The 21,201-nt window shown below is 44.4% G+C and overlaps 1 protein-coding gene across 1 annotated transcript; it reads right to left on the minus strand.

Moving 5' to 3' along the window:
• Positions 1–2,164: 2,164 nt before the first annotated feature.
• LOC146178855 (uncharacterized) lies at positions 2,165–20,987 on the minus strand. Its single transcript, XM_084579809.1, has 4 exons — positions 20,939–20,987; positions 12,877–12,994; positions 11,256–11,537; positions 2,165–2,425 (listed from the first exon to the last, which is right to left on the minus strand). Exons 1-4 carry the CDS (start codon positions 20,974–20,976, stop codon positions 2,234–2,236), a joined length of 630 nt encoding a protein of 209 aa, XP_084435935.1. The 5' UTR covers positions 20,977–20,987; the 3' UTR covers positions 2,165–2,233.
• Between the last annotated feature and the right edge of the window lie 214 nt (positions 20,988–21,201).

Genomic DNA, 21,201 nt, shown 5'->3' on the forward strand with positions numbered 1-21,201 from the left:
CGCATCACACTCCGCGGGTCCATCCAAAGTGCCGCTTGAGGATGGCGCAGACCTCGGACGCGTGATTCCGTTTCCTCAATGGTTGGGTCTTCTGAGCAGCGTCACCTCGGACACGCTCGAGCCGTTATCCAGCGCACTAATAGGCGAACTCGCGTGGAGAGCGTCATGCTTGCGGACGGTACTACGTCTTCAGACCCCGCGGGCATCCACAACTTGTTTAGCGAGCATTTTGCTGCCCTCTTTTAGTCGCAAGGCCTCGACCAGGAGGATGATTTTCGAGAAGCTGTCGGCTCTGTGTGTGGGCTTTTTCCTCAACTTCCAGAAGACGCATGTTCGGCACTTAATGAGCCGGCAACTTTGGAGGAGGTGCGTTTTGCCTTGGGCGCCATGAACCAGTCGACCGCTCTCGGTCCTAACGGGCTACTAGCCGGTTTGTATTCCACTTTCTTCGACATTCTCGGTCCTTCTTTACTTATGCTCGTAAACTGCTTCCTCGAGAGCGGCGCCAAGCCACCCTCGTTCATTGTCGGCCGTATTGTTCTAATTCCGAAGGAGGGCATGACACCGTCGACTCCCTCATCGTGGCGACCGATAACTCTCCTTAACACCGACTATAAACTTGTATCCACATTGCTCTTCCGTAGGGTGCGAATCTACCTGCAGGATTTGGTTAGTCCATAACAGTCCTGCGGGGTACATGGACGATCGGTGTTCGCTTCGCTGAAACTGACGAGAGAGGTCTTCGAATACACCTGTGATCACTGGAGCTTTCGTTACCTTGGACCAGGGGAAGGATTTTGACTGCGTAGAATACGGTTACTTGTTCGCTGTGCTCCGCTCATTTGGCTTTTATGACGAATTCGTTCAGCTCCTACGCGGCCTTTACACAGACTTTGGCAGTGAACTATACTGAATGGCCAAATTGCCGGCAGGTTTCCTATTACGCGGGGAGTGCGTCAGGGGTGCCCTCTCTCGCCGGTACTCTTCATACTTTCGCTCGACCCGCTGCTGCGTAGGGTCGCCGTGGACAGGCGTATTCGAAGTTTCCCATCAGTAGAACCGGAGACGGTCGCTGTATCTGCATACGCGGACGACATATCACTCTTCGTGCTTGACAATGACAGTTTCATTGTTTTTATGAACATCTTTTCGGAATACGCAGCTTTATTTGCAGCGCAGCTCAGCACGAAGAAAAGTAAAGCACTTCGCTTCGCTCAGTTCAGGGGCCCTTTAGCCGCCGACGTACCGTTTGTGGACGCAGTGCGTGTACCTGGCTTGCTGTTTGAGCCAAGCGGGGTTTCTCCCCGTACCTGGGACTTTCGGGAGCAACGCACGCTTCTCCCCGTACCTGGGACTTAGTTCTTTCGGGAGCAATTTGCACGCCCTTTCTGACGCAGCGCGTTTCAACCTCACGCTCAATGCTAAAGTATGTCGTCAAGACACGAGCGTGCGCTTTCACCCTTTGTGGTGCGTATCGCGACAATCCCGCGCCGTGTGACGAACAGACACGCGTCCCTATAAGCTGTACGGTGTACTGTGTAAAAACGTTACCTTTCTAGACTGGGGGTTTTTCTCTCGCGTTTTAGGTACGAATAGTTTAGCAGTTGCACTGCTATTGAGATAAATAACACATACATCAGACAGCACATTGGCCGTGTGGCAAAATCAAAGGTAATGAATATTGGATCACGAGTATATAGGTTGAGATAGCTACGTTATGCAACAAAGCCTTTCACCAGTATTAGGATTTGAAATGAATGTTTCATTAAACCATGTTATGCCTCGCAGACTGAAATCATGCAGTCTGTAAAAAGTACATACAATGTGTCGTAGACCATGCATGAATCCTGGTTTTGAAGCAGGGCGGCGGCAAAATGCGCTGATAAAAAATGTTGAACTATTGCTTTAAGTGAGAAACGACTCTGGCGACACACTGGGGTCAATCATGTACTTTTTTAACGTGTCGTTCACAACTCATTATAGCAAACGATCGCGTACAGTAACCGCCGCCGCGCTCTGTGCTATCTTTCCGGTAAACATGAAAGCGACTAGGGTACAACCCATTGTCGGCCACAGTATCGTCCAGCCAAAATTCTGCCTCCCCCACCACCCCTAAAAAAGAAACGTGCTTCATCAACAACGTTGTTCATTTACTGAAATACATTTCAGTCATGCATGCAGCGACATCAGCAATTGATTTCATCCTTGAACGACGGTTGAACGTCGGCTATTTTCAACGTATAAACTTCCGGTTTCTATTTTCTTGCAGAATCGCTTGTGCGGCCACCAGTCGCGGGAAGTTATTAGGGATGGCATTCGCAACTTTGCAGATGCTTCGGTTATAGACTTCGTAGGCCAAGTCGAAGAATGCCCAGCCCACGCGCCTGAACACCTTGTCGTCCAGGGAGATCACGAAGCGGCGAATCTGCAACGAAAAAATAGAAGCAGGGACATGAACACCCTTCGCAAACATGTTATTGACAGTCCACTCTAATATGTTTTAGTTTTGTTTTGCAAGCGGCCTTCACGACATCCCTCGGGAACTGGTAGAATATTCCTTAAGATGAGCTTCCACTTAACGAAACAGGCGCACAGATAGTAAATATCTTATTGAGCAGCGAGATTAGAAACGGTATGACTTGTATTGTTGTATTCTTCTCTGTGTCCACGTTCCGTCTGCGCCCTCTTATCCATCATGAACAGCTTTCAACTAGACCAACTTTCCATTCTGCTGGACCGATCGGGATTTCGGCTTTTGCGAGTTCCGATTTCTACCATGTGTGCTTCAAATAATTAAATATATGTGTACCACTCCAGCCGGGTTACAGTGGACAATCTGCTGGACGTTAGAAAACAACGGTACAAAAAGAAAATTCGTTCCATCAAAAACAGAAATTAGTTTGACGGGGTTTCCAAAATGCGAGCAATATTTTGAGCAAGAAATTTCCCACTCCGTAAGATCATTCTTTAAGTATAAAGCCGTACAAAAAATGCACCTGTCACGATGAAACTGCCCCGGGCAAAGTGGCCAAGTAAGGAAAATACCAAAGATTATTTACATGACATTCACAAAAGCAAATTCAGGCAAATTAAGTGCCGATTTAAAAGCTTTAGTCTCAACAAGAGCTACTGAAAAATCAAGAGTTCTACGGGGCAATAACCTCATAAAATCTCATCTAAACGCATAGACTCTCATACGCTGCACATCATAATCATAAAATATCGTACATAATTTATGATAATTTACAATAAACTATGAGATCTTATGCAATTATATGCGACTTGTATGTGATTTCATATGTGAATTGAGTGAGATTGTGTGAGAAAATGTGAGGTTATTGCCTCATACAATTTTTTCAGTGGGAGGATATATGCGCAGCTAGAAAGGAAACAAAGAAATGCCAGTGTCGAGTATGGTGACCACGGCTTTTCAGTGAACAGCGTTATAGTTTGTTTTGTATGTCTGTTCGCACGTGTTATAAACCTTCAACATAAAAAAGCACGCAAATGCTAATTTTACTCTTTAAAAGCTCAGGAATTAAAACAGCATGGGTTTCTTTTTACTGTAATGGTGAACCTTTTTGAATGGGCTGCAATCCTTTTGCGTCGCAAGGTAGGCAAGGTAGAATTCGTACACCTATCATTACTACTTATTGAAGCTCGTGGGTAACATGAATGGCAGCGTTTCATCATATAGTGCACTGAAAAATCTGTAACGGGCAATAACCTCACATTTTCTCGCACAATGTCACTAAATTCACATAAATCACGTACAAGTCGCATATAATTGCATAAGTTCTCATAGTTTCTTGTACATTATCATAAATTATGTGCGATATTTTATGGTAATGATGTGCGCCTTATGAGACTCTATGCAATTAAATGAGATTTTATGAGGTTATTGCCCCGTAGAACTTTTGCTTTTTCAGTAGAGTGGCGTTACAATACTTTTCCCAGAGTGTCCTCGCATTTCTTCCAGGAGAAATCTCCAGACGCAAATAAACTTCCTGAAGTTAGGATGGAAGCGTTGCAGCGAAAGCGCAATGCACCATTTTACTCGTTTGGATTGCACAGAAGCCTATTAAAGTATTGCATTCAATTGAAATCTATTCACGTATAGGTTCACATAAATAATTAGAATTACGCCCTAATACAGCTATTGGGTGTCGAGAAGCAGCGCCCAGGAACTGCCTGTGTACGAGTAGGTCAAGCACACACAGGGATGCGACTGAACACAGCATTCAGAACTTTCTTCATCTTCACACATCTTTACAAATATAAAGTATGTACCCGCATCAATGTGAATAAAGCGCATTGACTGCAAAACATTTCCGTTTCCAGAGCAAATATGTAGTTCAGGAACATATCCACACTAAACTAGTTTTTACTTTTGGTACGCTCAAGGCAGGATAGAAACGGAGGAAATAACATGTTTATTTATGTTGGGATGCTGCTGAATAATTAATTTAAATTAAAGACTATGTCAAGTAGACATTGAAGCTACGACGGCTGTCATTCTGAAGCAAAGTAGCATCTGATAGTTAGTTATTGGGGTTTTGTTGTGATAGCAATACTACGCCAGGTTTCGGCCCGTTGCGTGGTCCCGGGAAGGGCCACGTTTGATCTTGAACAGCTGCGAAGACAATGAAGAAGACGACGAAGAACAAGATGAACAAGGCGAAGAACGCTCTGTCACCCGCAGCTAATGATTCGCTCCACATTTGGTTCAGTAGCATTGAACCCTTTTCATTTATATGTGGGCTGGTAGCTTACGTACGCTCTCGCGTCATAATCTTAAAGAATGAGCTTAAGTGTCCCCAATAATTTTGCACCTTACACTGATAGGGCGTGATAGGGGAATAATGTAGCAAGCAAAAGAAGCTTCCGCCGTTGCTATCGAAATTCAACTAGGCTTAACCAGAGCTAAATCACAACTGATTTTTTGTACCCATTGCGGCAGTATTTGTCACTTCCCGCACCCTGAACCTAGATGGCGTCGCTTACAACACGCCAACAGCATTATATGCACAAAAATATCTGTGTAATCTATGCAGCACTGATGCCCACAAGCGGCCTATAGGACTTCTACAAAGCAATATAAATCAAATCGCTCATTCATAGATTTTGAGTACTGGGTGATATATAGGACTTCCTTTTGTATGCAGGCTACATTTAGCAAGTGAAGTTAATCAAGGAGGAGGAAATACAGCCGGGTAATTTCCGTCTGCACGCTCACGCATGAGCCAGAGCTGTTTAATACTACCAGTTGCGAAAGTTACCATAGGGCCCATGTATCACAAAACGGCGGTATTTATTGGTCAATATTCGGGTGTAAACGAATATTGGCGGCGTCCCTGGCCATAAAAAATACTGCGTGTAAGTTGCAAACTTTCAGATTGTTGATAAATGCGCAACCACCTATAAAATAAAATTAGTTCATAACTTGCAGTAGCAAAACTGAGAGAACAGCGGCAGCGTAAATTAAGATGGTAAAGAAGAAAAAAGTAATTTCCAATAGACAACGCGACAATCGCGAACAGCTTCCATTGACAGCTTCTAGATGACGCCACGATTCATAGACACCCCAAAAATGCTCACAAAAGCTGGCCTCGAAGCGGAGTTTTCTAACTGGTGCGAACCCCATCAATCACTATGTTATAGCGTGATCTGCAGAACGCGTAGAGCATTTCACCATAACTTTATGCGGACAGCTTCGTTTTGCTTCCTTGATTTGGTTCATCATTTTTAATTTTTTAATGTTAGTGAAGCACCACGTGTGATGTTTAGTTAACATAGTCAATGTTTAATACTATAGGCTGTCAGCATGTATAAACGAAACGTACGAAAAGCTTGACAAGACCGCTATGCACCTCAAGTTGTGTAGGAGTGCCAACAGTCACCCTGCGCAAAATGCATAAAATACGCAAGGCAGCGCATGCAGGAAGACGTTCTACCGATTTCTATCTTCCGGTCACCGAGAGACGTAGCATAGCCAACACACACGAAGGCATCCTTTGTGACCGCAATAATCTTTCCTCGCATCTGCTGTCAGTAAATGAGGGAAAATGCGCATATCGTCCTCACGAAAACACAAATCTTGATTTGAGACCGAACCAGGACTCACAACTCGGATCGTGATCTGAACGTGAGTTCGAACTCACCACATGATTGCGGACTCACAAGGCAGATCATGATCGCTACTTGGGTACAGACTCATACACGATTGAGATCGTAATCCAAATGCGAGTCTTTACTAACTCATGGCTGAGATCAGGATCTGAATATAAGCGTGCGTGAGCCCAAGTGACGACTCACGAGCTATTCCGCCGACCTATGCATTTGATAAACAGATTCCGAATGTTAAAAGAGGAATAATTAAACTCCAGAATTATTTCGGGACGATGAAATGAAATTGAAAAGCTTCTAACCATCATTTGCTGCTTGTCAGCACCTACTTCTGCCTTTAGCTGAATTGAAAGCTCAGAATTTCTTAGAGTATGACAGGTAAACACTTTGTTATTTTTAAGCGCTACCCTACTGTAAAAATTGTATGAGGCAATAACCTCACATTTTCTCACACACTCTCATACATCTCACATAAGAAATCACGTACAAGTCGCATATAATTGCATAGGACCTCATAGGTTCTTGCATAGTATCATAAATTATGGGAGATATTTTATGATAATGATGTGCACCGTATGAGAGTTTATGCGATTTGATGAGATTGTGTGAGGTTATTGCCCCGTATAACTTTTGCTTTTTCAGTAGGGTTATGTTGCCTTTGAGTTGTAAAGTCTTTAAAAAATCCCTGCATTTGAGCCTTTTTGTTTTTGCAATTCAAGGAATAAAGGTCCCATTCCGTGGTTTATTCCCACAGAGCAAAGTTATATTCAGTGTGATTTAAGAAAAGGAATGAAACTCGAAATGCAAGTTATATAATTGTGATGCATCGTGTGCTCGCGAAACATTTGGAACAAAAATTTTATCAGAATAATTATGTAATGAGAGATCGAGAAACCTTTGGTAACGCTGCCTGGTGATCTGAAAATCCGGGGAGAACTTTGCGGCCGCAGTGCATTTCAATTGATTCTGCTGTGAAAAATTATATCATAGAGAGTTTTTTAGAGATGGCCTTGTAGTAAAAATGTTCACCGAACATATGATTCACACAGGTACTTCCAGAAAGAACCGTTCCTGGGGAACGTTTGCTGCCCCTGCTTGAGGCGGAGGTGGTCCTACTTGGGCAGGAACCAGATCCAAGCGTGGCGCGTCGCCCCCATGCCACCTTGGAATAGTTTGCTTTGGCTGTGAACACGGATTTTTGTCTTTGATACTTTGACGTGCATGGGTTATTGGAGAAATATTGGAGAGGCCTTCGCCCTGCAGTGGGTATAGTCATGCTGATGATGATGACTTCGACATGCTTCTTGTGAGCTGATATTTTCTGTTGCTTTCAGGGGTATAATTTCATTTTCTTTTTCCATGACTGGCACTACTTAGACTACGTGGGTCATTTCCCTCTCAGTTTGTGCAGTACGGCGCAGCAGCACAGTCATCGGATACATCATCCTTTGGCGCACATCTAGCACATGGTTGCGGCCACGGAAACTTTGTAAGCCATGACCGAAGATAGGCAGTTAAAGCAGCATCTTGGTTGGGGATGTAATGTCGAACATTTACTTTGGTCTACCCTACATCAATCGACTCAGGAAGTTTGGAGGTTGCAAAAGTCAGGGCAATGTGTTTGATAGCTGTTTCCTTGTTGTGTTTTCTCATCTTAATTCTGTGCACATTCGTCACATTTTGATCTTGTAGTCCCTCAAGCATTTGTTCTTTTCTGAGGTTCAAAACGTCGTTTTCGGATAACACTACACGGACAAAATTTAGGAATCTGTGTGCGGACATTAATGGGGATGCCCCCAAAATTCTCAGTCTTTGAAAGTTTAGAGTATTGGACATTATCCCGATCTTTCTGCAGGAAGTCCCCACTCTCAAGTTTGGATACTTTATACCCGATCCTAAGGTTCGGTTGACTCTTAGGAACAAAGATGAAGATATTGTAAGGGCTGGTTTTTCTGATTTTTCATTATGAATTATGTTCAATTTGGTGACCTTTTTTTTTGTAGAAGTCAGATGCCGCTTCGGTCTGCTTTTTTAAAGCAATCATTCGGCTTTGAGAAGGAATCCATAAAAATAATGCTGTTCGGCCATGGTGCCAGCCACCCACCTGAGGACGGGACAGGAACTTGCGAACAAACAGGTCCTGCTCCCGCCAGCTGTAAACCATAACTATAGCCCAATATGGGAACCAAAGGGTAGTCACTCCACAAAGGGGAACCCCCGCCACCAGGAAGTAAGGAAAAGCAAGAGAGTAGACGACAGGAGTGTTGTAGGAAAGAAGATGGGAAAGGGAAAATGGAGGGGCGGATAGGAAAAAGGACTGCCGATTTTTCCCGGGTGGGTCAGCACGGAGGTTCCGCCTGGGGGAAGCATGGCCCAAAGTGGTGTATTGCCTTCGCCGAGAGTCCTTAAAGGTCCGAACACTCGGCGTCTGCTGAACACCCAGAATCCCCTTTTTCCCATACACGGCGATGCCACGCACGGCTGAGCGCGTATGCTCGGGGTCTTTGGTGTCGCACAGTACACGCAAACATCTGATTTAACAGATGCCCCTTGCGGTGGCTTTGGGACGTTCAATGCCAAACATCCAACTAAACCAAAGGTGCTCTGAAGCGCTGTAAATGTTAACAGGATCAATGAGATTGTTCGAATAATAATGAGACCTAATGATAACTTCGCGGAGCACTGCAATGTCTGACGAGGTTGCACACCCTTTGACAGGACAATGGTTCTATTCAGGCACCGAGATAAATTGGGTCTCACTCTAGCAGGCGCCTTCCAGATAAGAAAAGCTGGACAATCATGCGTTATTGGCACTACTGTGAATTTGCATGAAAAAGAATTAGCGCTCATGGACACTTTCATTAATTGTCCATGGCCAGGTGTTGCGAGACGACCGAGTGACGTGCACAATATCGACAGCATAAAGAGAGATGTTTCTAAATGCACCTCAGTAGATAGTAAGCGCCTTGATGGATGTCGTTTCTTCGCCCGTTGTACGTGGGTGCTCCTCCGTTGAAATGAATGATGGTGCCTAATATGCCTATTGACTAGCCGCGTATATTTATAAATTTCTTCAATTATTTCTTGTCCAACAGATGAAATTATATCATGCAGTGTACCATACTTAATATCTATCCCATTTCGAGCGTTAGACGATTTTGTCGGTATTCTGAAAACATGAGTGTTTGAATGTATTACTATCACCATGAGTACTAATTTCAAATTTTTACAGTACTAATTTAAAATTTTGTAAACAAATGATTATGTATTCCTCTTTTTCTGTATGTTTTTGCAGCCACTAAGTCATTGTACGCTGTCTTTTAAACGTTAGGTAGAGCTGGTTGCATTAATTAAACCATGAAAAAATCTTTTCTACTCAATGGCAGACAAGAATAATTCCTTGTGTGTGTCCCTTTTCCCAAACTGTTACTTTCGTCTAATCTAACAAATATTTCGCGCCCTCTCAATGCAGGTTCTGCGCTGATTTCCATTGGAAGCTCACCTGCTCAGATTTACACATTATTTGCACTCCGTGCTAGAAAAAAGTAAATTATCGATTATATTTTTCTAGATTTCTCTGCAACATTGAAAACTTTTTCACGTTATGATATTTCTCAACATTTCACCCGTAAACCTGAATTTTCAAGCCTTAGCTTGGTTTGAATGCTTCTTAGTAACTGGCATCAACACGTGACTGATAAGGATTATCTCTCCCTTAACTAATCTAAGAACCGCTGTCTGCAACGGTACAGTTCTTGGTCCACTACTTATAATCTCTAATATGGTTAGGTTTAATTTGTATAGTTTACCATCAGAAAAGGGACACCGGCAATTAGGAAAAGGTGGGGAGAGTGGGGAGTAAGGTTGCCGGTTCTCATAGTGGGCGTGGCTACGCGCTTTATAGAATGTGCTTGTCAATTTTAATACGTAACTATTTCTGTCAATTTTAATACGTAACTATTTCACGGCTCATGGATGACCCGGACAGCATGTGTGACGATGCAGCTACGGGAGATAGCTGCAAGAAAGGCGATAACGAGGAAATAGCAGATGATAAATAACACTATGTGTACAGATTACTAGTTAGAGTCATGATAGTCATAATAATGAGGGTATAAGATATGTAAGACTGATAGGATGCCTTAGCGAAAATTTAGGTCACTATTAACGGTAACCATATGTCTTCGTCAAACTAGATAGTGATATCTACTTAAGGACCTGAATGAACAATGAAGGAATCTGGTCAAACTAGTCACGTGATCAATATATTTGCAATATATGATGTCATACTAGCACCAGACTAACACGTTGTTGATGTCGGCATAGAGTGTCAACAACGAGCTGATATTTTAGCGAGGCCCTAGTGGAAAAACCATACGAGTCACAATAACCTCGTAAAAATTTCTCAAACTAAACTCATACTAAACTCGTACAGATCTCATACCATCTCATACAGATATCATTCAACGTATGAGAAATATATGAGGTTGTATGAGATTTGTATGAGTTTAGTATGAGAAATCTGTATTGAGGTTATTGTGACTCATACGGTTTTTTCGCTAGGGGATGCTTAGACAAAAAGCTGCGAACGTCGAAATAACTATGTTTTATTTCAGCGTAAATTAGGTAACAATAAAAATTACTTCCGCTGAGAAGATAAACAAGTGTCAACACTCAAGCTGCATACCTATGGAATATATAGTTATCCCTTCCACGTATTCATCTTGATCGCACCAATTCAAAGGCGACCGCGGTGCGGTCTATAGCTACCATGACCGGCATCACAAAGTGGGGATACCAGATTTTTCTTGATGAAAGGATGACTGGAGTCGATACTAGTATTTCATGTATTGCCTTCCCCTGGTGTAGATACGTTTGGCGTCAGTGAAACGCATCATAAGGTCAGTAGAGCGCCCGAATCAATCTACATAGTTCCTTTAGATTTTTCTTTCAGTGTTCCTTTAAAGCTTCATAATTTTCCTCTCAGATAGTCGAGTTGCCTGACTTCCTCTCTAATCAGCGTTAAAGGCTGCTTGGAATTACGCTCTCCCCCTTCGCCTGTATCCACAGCGAGGCCATGAGACAAGACGTGGTGACGCGTGGGACAAGTGTGTTACAACTTCACTCGCCTTTTTCTCCACCGTTGCCGCCGTCTCGTAGGTGTACAGCACGGAGGTATTGAAGGCCACCGCGGTCTGGCTGTCGCTATGCTCCTTCTCGTTGGGCAGCTTCTCGAGGCAGTACGCGAAAAAAGGTTGCGCCATGTGCTTTTTGCACGCCTCGCCAAACACCAGGGGAAATTTCACACTCGAATTCATTTCGTATCTCATAAGGGCCAGCGTGGAAGACAGCGCCACTTCGACCTGCTTCTCGTCCTTGAGGCTGAACTCCAGGAACTTAAATATATTTTCCTGCGTAAAGCGTTCACACGCGCATGGCTACCTTGGAAGAGCACAATAAAAACTCACACTTTTTCAAGTTTAACGCATACGAAAACCAAACGCTATGTATTAAAAGACGTATTTATAGTCAAATACGTGCGATGTTAATTACCTCGCGTTACCCAAGGACTGTTAATGTTGTTTACACAGAGGAAAGTAATAGGCCAGTGTTGTACTTTACCCGAATGTGTCACGAGCTCACGTTATCTTCGCGCCCATCTATATATATATATATATATATATATATACACACAACTGATTATCATGCACCCTATATCCCCACTTCTATAGTGTCTGCGCAGGTGGGGAGGAGGGGAGGAGGGGCTGTATTATATACCAATAAATAGAGAAATAAATCAGCTAAGATGAAAAATGTGGTGTTTTTGTTTGAGAGCGGAAACCAGAGCCTAAACAACAACTTATGAGCATTTCTACAGGTTTTCTTTTAGCGTTGTCCTGCTCTGGCAGTAGAAGTTTTTTTGCAAAGCTGTTGTTAAAACAGGGGAATGGTTTCGCCGTAGCTAAGCGCTAGTTTTACACGCAAACCTCGAAATGATTTCAGGGCACATAGTCTTTGCTAGGCTTATTAGGTCTACCAAAACCTATCCAAGATAAGCTCAAGAATCTGAAATTCGGTGTGCGTTAAGACAGCAATATGTTAATGACATGTAATATTACAGACTTGTAGGCTTAACTAGGCCTGATAGTAATAATGATAATAATAATAATTGGTTCACAGGAAGGAAAAGACGCAGTATCTGTCATACTTGCTCTGTGGACACCTCAACCGCGCCGTAAGGGAAGGGAGGAAGGTGGGAGTGAGAGTCGAAAGAGAGAAGGAGGAGCCGTAGTGGAGGGCTACGGAGTAATTTCGACCACCTGGGGATCTTAAACGTGCGCTGACATCGCACAGCACACGGACGCCACTTCGTTTCGCCTCCATCGAAACGCAGCCGCTGCGGTCGGGTTCGAACTCCGGACAGTAGTCGGGCGTCTTACCACTGCACCACCCCGGCGGGGCACTTTAGCCTGTCACCGAATTTCTACCTTTTGTAGGACGTCATTGCACCCGCCACCGCTTCGGTGGTGGACGACGGCTGTTGTTGCGGCGCGCGTCTCTCTCTCCCTCTTCCTTTTCTTTCTTCTCTATTTTCTGTTCTATCTGCACGAGGCAGCGGAGGTGGCTCAGCTACAGAGCCAGTAGCAGGCCCGTGTATTTTCTTTTCCTTCTTCCTACAGCCACAACAACAACAACGTACTTGATAGAGCAGTGTCGGCATTCACTACATATAGTGTGCTTCCAGCTTACCAGAGCGGGTTTTGTCTCATCCTTGTAGGCACTGGCCGACCACGAACTGACTGGCAGGGAAGTGCACTTCTCGGCGATCTCCTCCGCGTTGTGGGTCACCAGTATGAGCAGGGTAATCCTGGGCACGAACGAGACAACCAAGCATTCGCTCAAGTTTTGCCTCGGCGAACGCAGCACGCATGAAGGCTGTATGCGGAGCAGGCTCTTCGAAGTGCCCGAACAAAGTTCACTAGCAAATCGATGCGGGAATTACGTGGTAGCAGGCATGTTTCATCGCACCGCCATAGCCACAAAACCACATTGATGCGTATCACTATTTTTCTTTCGAAAGTAAGAAATGACTTCAGTGATACCCGTGACTGTGTTTGCTTCCGCAGCTGATCAATGACAACCGATAATGGTTTACAGGAAAGGAAAGGCGCAGGAAAAGAAGCAAGGTAAGAGCGAAAGAGGACAAGTGCCATAGTCGAGGAATCCAGGATAGTTTCGACCTTTCGTGTGCACTGAGTGATATCAAACAGGAGGAGGGTGGGATAGGTAGGTCCATGCCGCTTGCGGCGGGGGCTAGCCAGCCACCGATTTGTATCTGTTGTAGGCCGTCATTGCAACCGCAACTGCTTCGGTGGTGGACGACGGCTGTTGTTACAGAGCGCGTCTTTCTCTCCCTCTTCTTTTTCCTTCCCTATTTTCTCTTCTGTCCGCATGGGGCAGCAGAGGTGGCTCTGCTACAGAGCCAGTAGCAGGCCCGTGCATTTTCTTTTCCTTCTTCCTACAGCCACAACAACTCCGCGCAAAGTTACACCGCCGCCAAGTTGGCGCATGCGGTCTCTGCAGCGGGGTCACCGCCTGACCGGGTGACTCGCCGCATGCCTAGAAGCGCCAGCTTTGTGCCGTCGTCGGCAGCGGCGTCTGACCAACTGATTGGGGCACCTAAAACTTTTGACAGCCTCAGTTGTCTTGGGATCTGGTCGAACACCTTCTTTGTCAACTAAGTGACCAAGAACAAGTGTTTCACGATCCCCAAAATGACACTTCTTCGACTTCAGTATAAGTCCAACTCGTTCCATGCAATCAAGCACGATACCCAGAAGACTGTTGTGCTCACGAAATGTTTTGACAAAAAATACTACGTCCATATAACACACAAAAGTTTGCCACTTTAGTCCACGCAGGATCGTATCCATGAATCGCTAGAATGTGGCAGGAATATTCAAGAGCACTATATGGCAGGCGCGTTACATAATCCAAAAGGCATAACATTGAATTCATAGAGACCATCTGGTGTTAAGAATGCTCTTTTCTCTTTATCTGCAGTGTGCATGGGAATTTGCCAATAGCCTGATCTCAAGTCAATCGAAAAAAATTATGAAGCTGAGTGCAGACTGTCTATTACGTCATCTATACGTGGAAATGGGTAGACATCGTTCTTCGTTACTGTAATTAGGCGATGGTAGTCAACACAAAACTTCCATGTGCCGTCTTTCTTACAAGGATAACTGGAGCTGCCAAAGGACTAGAAGATTTCCAAACAATTACGCGCTTTAGTATCGCTTGAACTTGATCATCGCTTTCATTGCGTTCAGCGTTTGAGACTCGGTAGGGCTTCTGGCGTATCATAGGTGCGGACCCGGTGTTGATCGTGTGACGAATACGACCGGTAGGCAGCGGTGTTGAGTCATCCATGGCAAAGTCGAACACTGTCACGTGTTTCAGAAGTAGTTCCTTTAGAATGCGACGCTCGGATGTTGAAAGAGACTTATTTATCATTGCCTGAATTCAGTCTTCACAAATGGTTGCACGTGCTGCTTTGTGACAGAGCTGTTTAACGGAGCAACGAAACCTGAGACGCCTTCCTCGAAACGGGCGAGTTTTAGGCCTCGAGGCAACACAGCTGGCTCTTTAGAGTAGTTGACTGTCCATGCTCAGTGCGGCCTCTAGTTACGGGAACGACGTAACGAGGCACGAAGATACTCTTCTTAGAGAAGCTGAGTGTTGGTTCTACTACAGCGTCAAACGATTCACGTTGATTGCGAATATAGAAAACCCGCACGAATGCTGCTGATAAAGCTGGTACAATTGCGTCTTCTTCCACCGCAAATGCTCCAAACTCACCAAAGGTTCACCAAACGATTCACGTTGATTGCGAATAGAGAAAACCCGCATGAATGCTGCTGATAAAGCTGGTACAATTGCGTCTTCTTCCACCGCAAATGCTCCAAACTCACCAAAGGTTCACCAAACGATTTACGTTGATTGCGAATAGAGAAAACCCGCACGAATGCTGCTGATAAAGCTGGTACAATTGCGTCTTCTTCCACCGCAAATGCTCCAAACTCACCAAAAGTTCACCAAACAATTCACGTTGATTGCGAATAGAGAAAACCCGCACGAATGCTGCTGATAAAGCTGGTACAATTGCGTCTTCTTCCACCGTAAATGCTCCAAACTCATCAAAGGTTCACCAAACGATTTACGTTGATTGCGAATGGAGAAAACCCGCATGAATGCTGCTGATAAAGCTGGTACAATTGCGTCTTCTTCCACCGCAAATGCTCCAAACTCACCAAAGGTTTGCCAAAGGTTCACCACCGTTACTACAGAATAACACTGCACGGTCACCACTAACCGTTACTTTCCTACCTAAACAGTTCTTAAAACTCAAACTGATAACAGATACTGTAGCTCCAGTGTCCACAAGAGCTACTGTTCTCACACCATCAATAAACACTTCCAATTTGCTCTTTAGCATAAACACGGGTAGAGGTATGGACGTCATCGACTCGCCGGCGGCCTCACCACCATCGGTCGCACCTCCTAGTTTCCTGGAGGCGGAGAACGACGTCGCTGGGAAGGTGACCGCCGCTGGCGCTGGGGTGGCGGCGTCACACTGCGATCAGATGCTGGTGATGAACGCCGCAAATGTGTCAAAGGGTATGGGTCCCAAGCGGACATAGTCGGGGATCGCTGCTGCTCGGTGTGCAGTCGTCCGTGAATGTTCGCCGGGGGTCGGCAGTCTTGGGCAGGGAAACGGCAGCGGCAATATCTAGCGATGTGCCCTGCAATGCCACACCTGTAACACACAGGGTGAGGGTACCAGCGATCAGCATAAGAGTCCTGACTAACAAAATCGCGACGTTGGTTGTATCCAGGTTCTCTCAGCTGTCGAACCACGCCTCCAGGGTAGGCGAGCCTCCTTCCCGTCGGCTGGTGAACATAATTTTGGGCAGAGTTGCTACGGTCGTGCATATCCGAAGCGCCTCTAGGTTGTACCCACGGAGTGGAAAGGGCGGCGACATCTGCCTGCGGTAAACTACTGCGCCGCAAATATTCTTCACGCAGATGATGTCCCTGGACCTGGAAAACTCCTCACGCACAATTTCCCGTATCATGTCAGCCATTGGAAGTGGAGAACATGCTTTAACATTGGCTACAGAGGTTACATTGGCCAGTCTTCCAAATTTAGGGATGATTAGAGGCAGCCTGAGAGCTTCAAATGTTCTGCTGTGTTTTATAACAGGTCGGCGATGGTGTTTTAGGCTCTCTTTGCTAATCAGGACATTATAAACATCTTCCGCTATTCCTTCTAGAAGATGGCCGACTTCTTCAAGCATACTGGGATTCACTAGCTTGCATATAGCTTTAAAATAGCCTCAATGTATGATGTGCAAATTTCTCCGGTGAAGCAATGACTGTTCCGCATGCTTCTTCTTTGCAGTTTCATCCCCAGAATTTTTTATCTCGCTTGTAAAGGTAGCCAATGTAGTTAGTGAATCCCCGTGATTGTCGAACCAGTGGAAGGCAGTGGCAGCAAGGAAGAACACCACATTAGCCAGTTTAGTAGCCGCGTTCCAGCGATTCTATTTGCTCACCCTTTCGTAGGGTTTCGGCCACTCGTCAACGTCCTCCTCAGGTTTTCCAAAAAATGTCCGCGGCTCTCGGTAGTGTGGCCACTTCAAAATAGATGGTCCCAGTTGCTCAGTATTGTCGTCTTCAGTCATGTCCAATGGAACTGCTGGCAAGCCAGCGAGTCTACGGCTCCTTCGATAGATGGAACGCTCCGTGGTCGATACCCCAAGCACCTCTCACCACAACTGTTACGTGCTTAGTAGGCACAGGGGGGTTTATTCACAGAGGGATCGATGGAAGCAGGATCGAGACAACAAACGTCTTTCTGACCCTCGTTCGTATTCTTCCTCTACCGATCGTCTGACGATTCCTCTTCTTCTTCCATCGACGTTCTATGGTGCTTTATAATGTCATTGATGCAACTGGATGACTTTTTTGTTCTTGGAGGATTTTTGAAGCCAATCTAAATATTCTCAGATCAAATATCAGGTTAATTTTGAGCAATTGACAGTGTCAGCCATCCTCTTAAAAGAATTTCTTTCAAGCTCCTGAGTGCGCATGACTATTTTCTGTTCTACACCACAAGGTTTACAACAGTCATCCTCTCAAAAGGAGTGGCTATCTCTTTTGCCGGACTGAGTGTGACGAAGAGAAAATGGTACGAGTTGTAGCAGTTGTTTTTCAACATCTCCTGTTCTGTATTCCTCTCCGGAAAGCATGCATGGCGGGCTTCTTCACTAATGTTCATCATCATCATCCGCCAGACTATGCCCACTGCAGGGCGAAGGCCTCTCCCATTTTCATCCAATTAACCCGGTCCTGTGCAAGCTGCATTCACTTGAGCCCTGGGAATTTCTTAATCTTACCGACCTACCAAAGTTTTTCTGCCCCTGCTACGCTTGCCTTCCCTCGAAATCCAATTGGTTACTCATAGAACCATCGATTATCCTCTATTTGAACTACATGCCCGGTCCATGCCCATTTCTTGTTCTTAATTTCGACTAGAATATCAGTAACGAGTTATTTCCCTGACGCACTCTGAACGCTTCCTATCTCAACGTTACACCTACCATTTTCCATTCCATGGCCCTCTGCGTTGTCCTCAACCTAAGTAGAACCACCTTCAGTAACTTCTCTGAAAGCAGCTGGTGAGGATCAGGTAACTACAGATTTGTTGAACGACGGAGGGGATATCGTGCTCGAAAAACTGGTCACCCTGTATGCAAAATGCCTGAAGACATCGAAAGTACCAGAATCACGGAAGAACGCTAACATTATCCCAATTCATAAGAAAGGCGACGCTAAAGACTTGAAATATTACAGACGAATCAGCTTACTATCAGTTATGTACAAGGTCTTAACCAAGGTAATCGCTATTAGGATCAGGACAACCTTAGACTCAGCCAAAAGATAAAGCAGGATTTCGGAAACGGTACTCTACCATCGATAACATCTACACTACAAACCAGGTAATAGAAAAGTGATCGGAATATACCCAGCACCTGTACATAGCATTCATTGACTACGAGAAAGCATTTGATTCGGTCGAAACCTCAGCGGCCATGTAGGCGTAGGTGTAGGTGTAGGTGAGCTATATATGAAAGCACTGGAAGATATCTATAGTGGCTGCAAAGCAACCATAGTTCTGCATAATGAAAGTGATAAAATTCCTATTAAGAAATGTGTTAGACAAGGAGACACAACCTCCCCAGTACTATTCACAGCTTGTTTAGAGAGTATATTTAAAGGCATGGAATGACAGCAGTTAGGCATCAGGATCGATAGAGAATATCTCAATTATCTGCGATTCGCTTATGACATTGCCTTGTTAAGTAACTCAGGGGACCAACTGAAACAAATGATAAATGATCTAAACAGGAGAAGCATAAAGGTAGGCCTAAAGATTAACTGAACATTAAAAAGACAAAGATCATGGCGTCTTGCCCTATCAAGTACTGGAGCATTAATGGACAAGAAGTGGAAGCTGTGACAGATTTTCTCTTCTTTGGCTCCAAAATTACCTCGGAAGGAGACTGCAGTCATGAAATCAGGAGACGCCTGCTTCTGGGAAAGAGAGCAATGGTTAGCCTTGACCGCCTAGTAAAGAGCAGAGACATTAGTCTGCCAACCAAGATCCGTATAACTCGTGCTATGGTCTTTCCAGTTGTGATGTATGGATGCGAGAGTTGGACTGTGAAAAAGGCTGACCGCCGAAGAATTGACGCGTTTGAATTGTGGTGCTGGCGAAGACTCAAAATCTTGAGAGTTCCTTGGACTGCCAGAAGATCAAAACAGGATCGATATTATCGACCATAAACCCTGACTGCTCATTGGAGGGTCAAATTCTAAAGTTAAAGCTCAGCTACTTTGGTCATCTGATGAGAAGAGAGGAGTCGCTGGAGAAAGATTTGATGTTGGGAAAGGTTGAGGGTCGCCGGAGAAGGGGTAGGCAGCGAACGCGATGGTTAGATGGCATCCTCGAGGCACTGCAGATGAAGTTATGTGATGTTAGGAAGACAGTGAAAGACCGGAAAGCGTGGCGTGACATGGTCCATAGGGTCACGAAGAGTTGGGCACGACTGAACGACTGAACTGAACTGAAAGATTAATATGCAGAAGACTAAGTAATGCTGAACAGCCTGGGAAAGGAACCGCAGTTTAAAATAGGTAGCGACGCGTTAGAAGTGGTAGACGAATATGTGTTCTTAGGACAAGTAGGACAGCAGATCTGGACCACAAAAGGGAAATAACTAGGAAATACGATTGGGGATGAAGCGCATTTAAAAAGTACTCAAACGTTACGACAAGCAGCTTACCCGATCACTCAAGAGAAAAGTGTATAACAGTTGCATCCTACCGTACTGACCTATAGGGCTGACACATGGAGGCTCTGATATTATCGCCCTCTTATTCGAAGAGGGCACTGGACGAAGACAATAAAGCATTTTATCTAGTTTTATCCAGATTTTTTAATAGAGGGCAGAATTTTTTCATGGTTTGTCGTGCTCTGGACAAGCTCTAGTAATGATTCGGCCTTGGAATAACAATTGTGTGAAGTTCAAGCGGCAAAAATTGCATTACTATTCGTTGTTTTCACAATAGTTGACATATTGTACACACATATTTTAGCACCCACTTTCAAGAGTGTTGCATGCTAATGTGTGTGGTGGAGGCACTCAACTGATTACTTTTTGATCGCACATTTAAAAGAATATACTGCCTGTGCGACATAGTCCAAGCGAACTGAATCGTTGCTGCACGCAATATGACTCATGCACGATAAGTTTGATTCTGAGTCGCTCCAACCAAAACTGACCGCCATTATGATATAGCGAGTGCACTGCAATCACACGTACCGCATTAATCAAAGTTTGAAATCAAAATAGTCACATACTGCATCACACACTATAAATTGCTATGTAAATTCGGGAGTTACAAGTGTATTTAAGGTGAGAGGAACTCTCGCACCCGCCACTCTAAATATTACGCCTTCCACAAATAGCACACGAGATCACTGCACAACTCAGAAGCAAGCTCTTTTGGGTCAATAACTCTCACAAATGTGCGCAGACATGGGATGGGGCTTGTGTTTCGAAGCCCGTTGGACTAAAACGCACGGTAAATTTTCAATAATAATAATAATAATAATAATAATAATAATAATAATAATAATAATAATAATAATAATAATAATAATAATAATAATAATAATAATAATAATAATAATAATAATAATAATAATAAAGTTCACAGTAATGAAAAGGTGCAGTGTCTGTCACCCTTGTTTTTGTAGGAGTGAAATCGGGCATATACCCAAAAGCAGCGTGACTAAAATTCTACTATGGATTGACGCATGCTAATCCCAAAGACCACGGTTGAACTGAAACTCTCATGCCCGGTTTTCAGCTGTATTCAATTGCGGCCACGGTTAAGAGTTGAAATGAAAAGAGCAGCCAATTGCTAGCACCCTACTGAAAAAACTGTAAGGGGCAATAACCTCACATTTTCTCACACAATCTCATTCAATTCACATAAGAATTCACGTACAAGTCGCATATAATTGCATGGGTTCTCATAGTTTCCTGTACATTATCATAAATTATGTACGATATTTTATGATAATGATGTGCACCGTATGAGACTATGCGATTAAATGAGATTTTATGAGGTTATTGCCCCGTAGAAGTTTTGGTTTTTCAGAAGGGCAGTCACTTACTTCATCTCCTTGACGGCCCGAAGGACGTCCTTTCCCATGTTTTGCTTGGTGGCCAGGTCGTTGCCGCTGTCCATAAGCCTGAGGCCCAAGAAAAGCTTCGAACCTTGAACATTGCTCAAGTATGAAGCCAGGTTCTGCAAAACACCGCAGCATAGAACTACTCGCGACTGCTGGAACTTGATCCCAGGATGAACAACGAATGCGTAGAAGCCACAAAGGGAAAAGAAATGACATGACCATATCGAGCGGCCCTGCATGCCCAA

The sequence above is a fragment of the Amblyomma maculatum genome, chromosome 9 (assembly GCF_055883805.1).
Source record: "Amblyomma maculatum isolate TAMU_Amacu chromosome 9, ASM5588380v1, whole genome shotgun sequence".
Classification (NCBI taxonomy): domain Eukaryota; kingdom Metazoa; phylum Arthropoda; class Arachnida; order Ixodida; family Ixodidae; genus Amblyomma; species Amblyomma maculatum.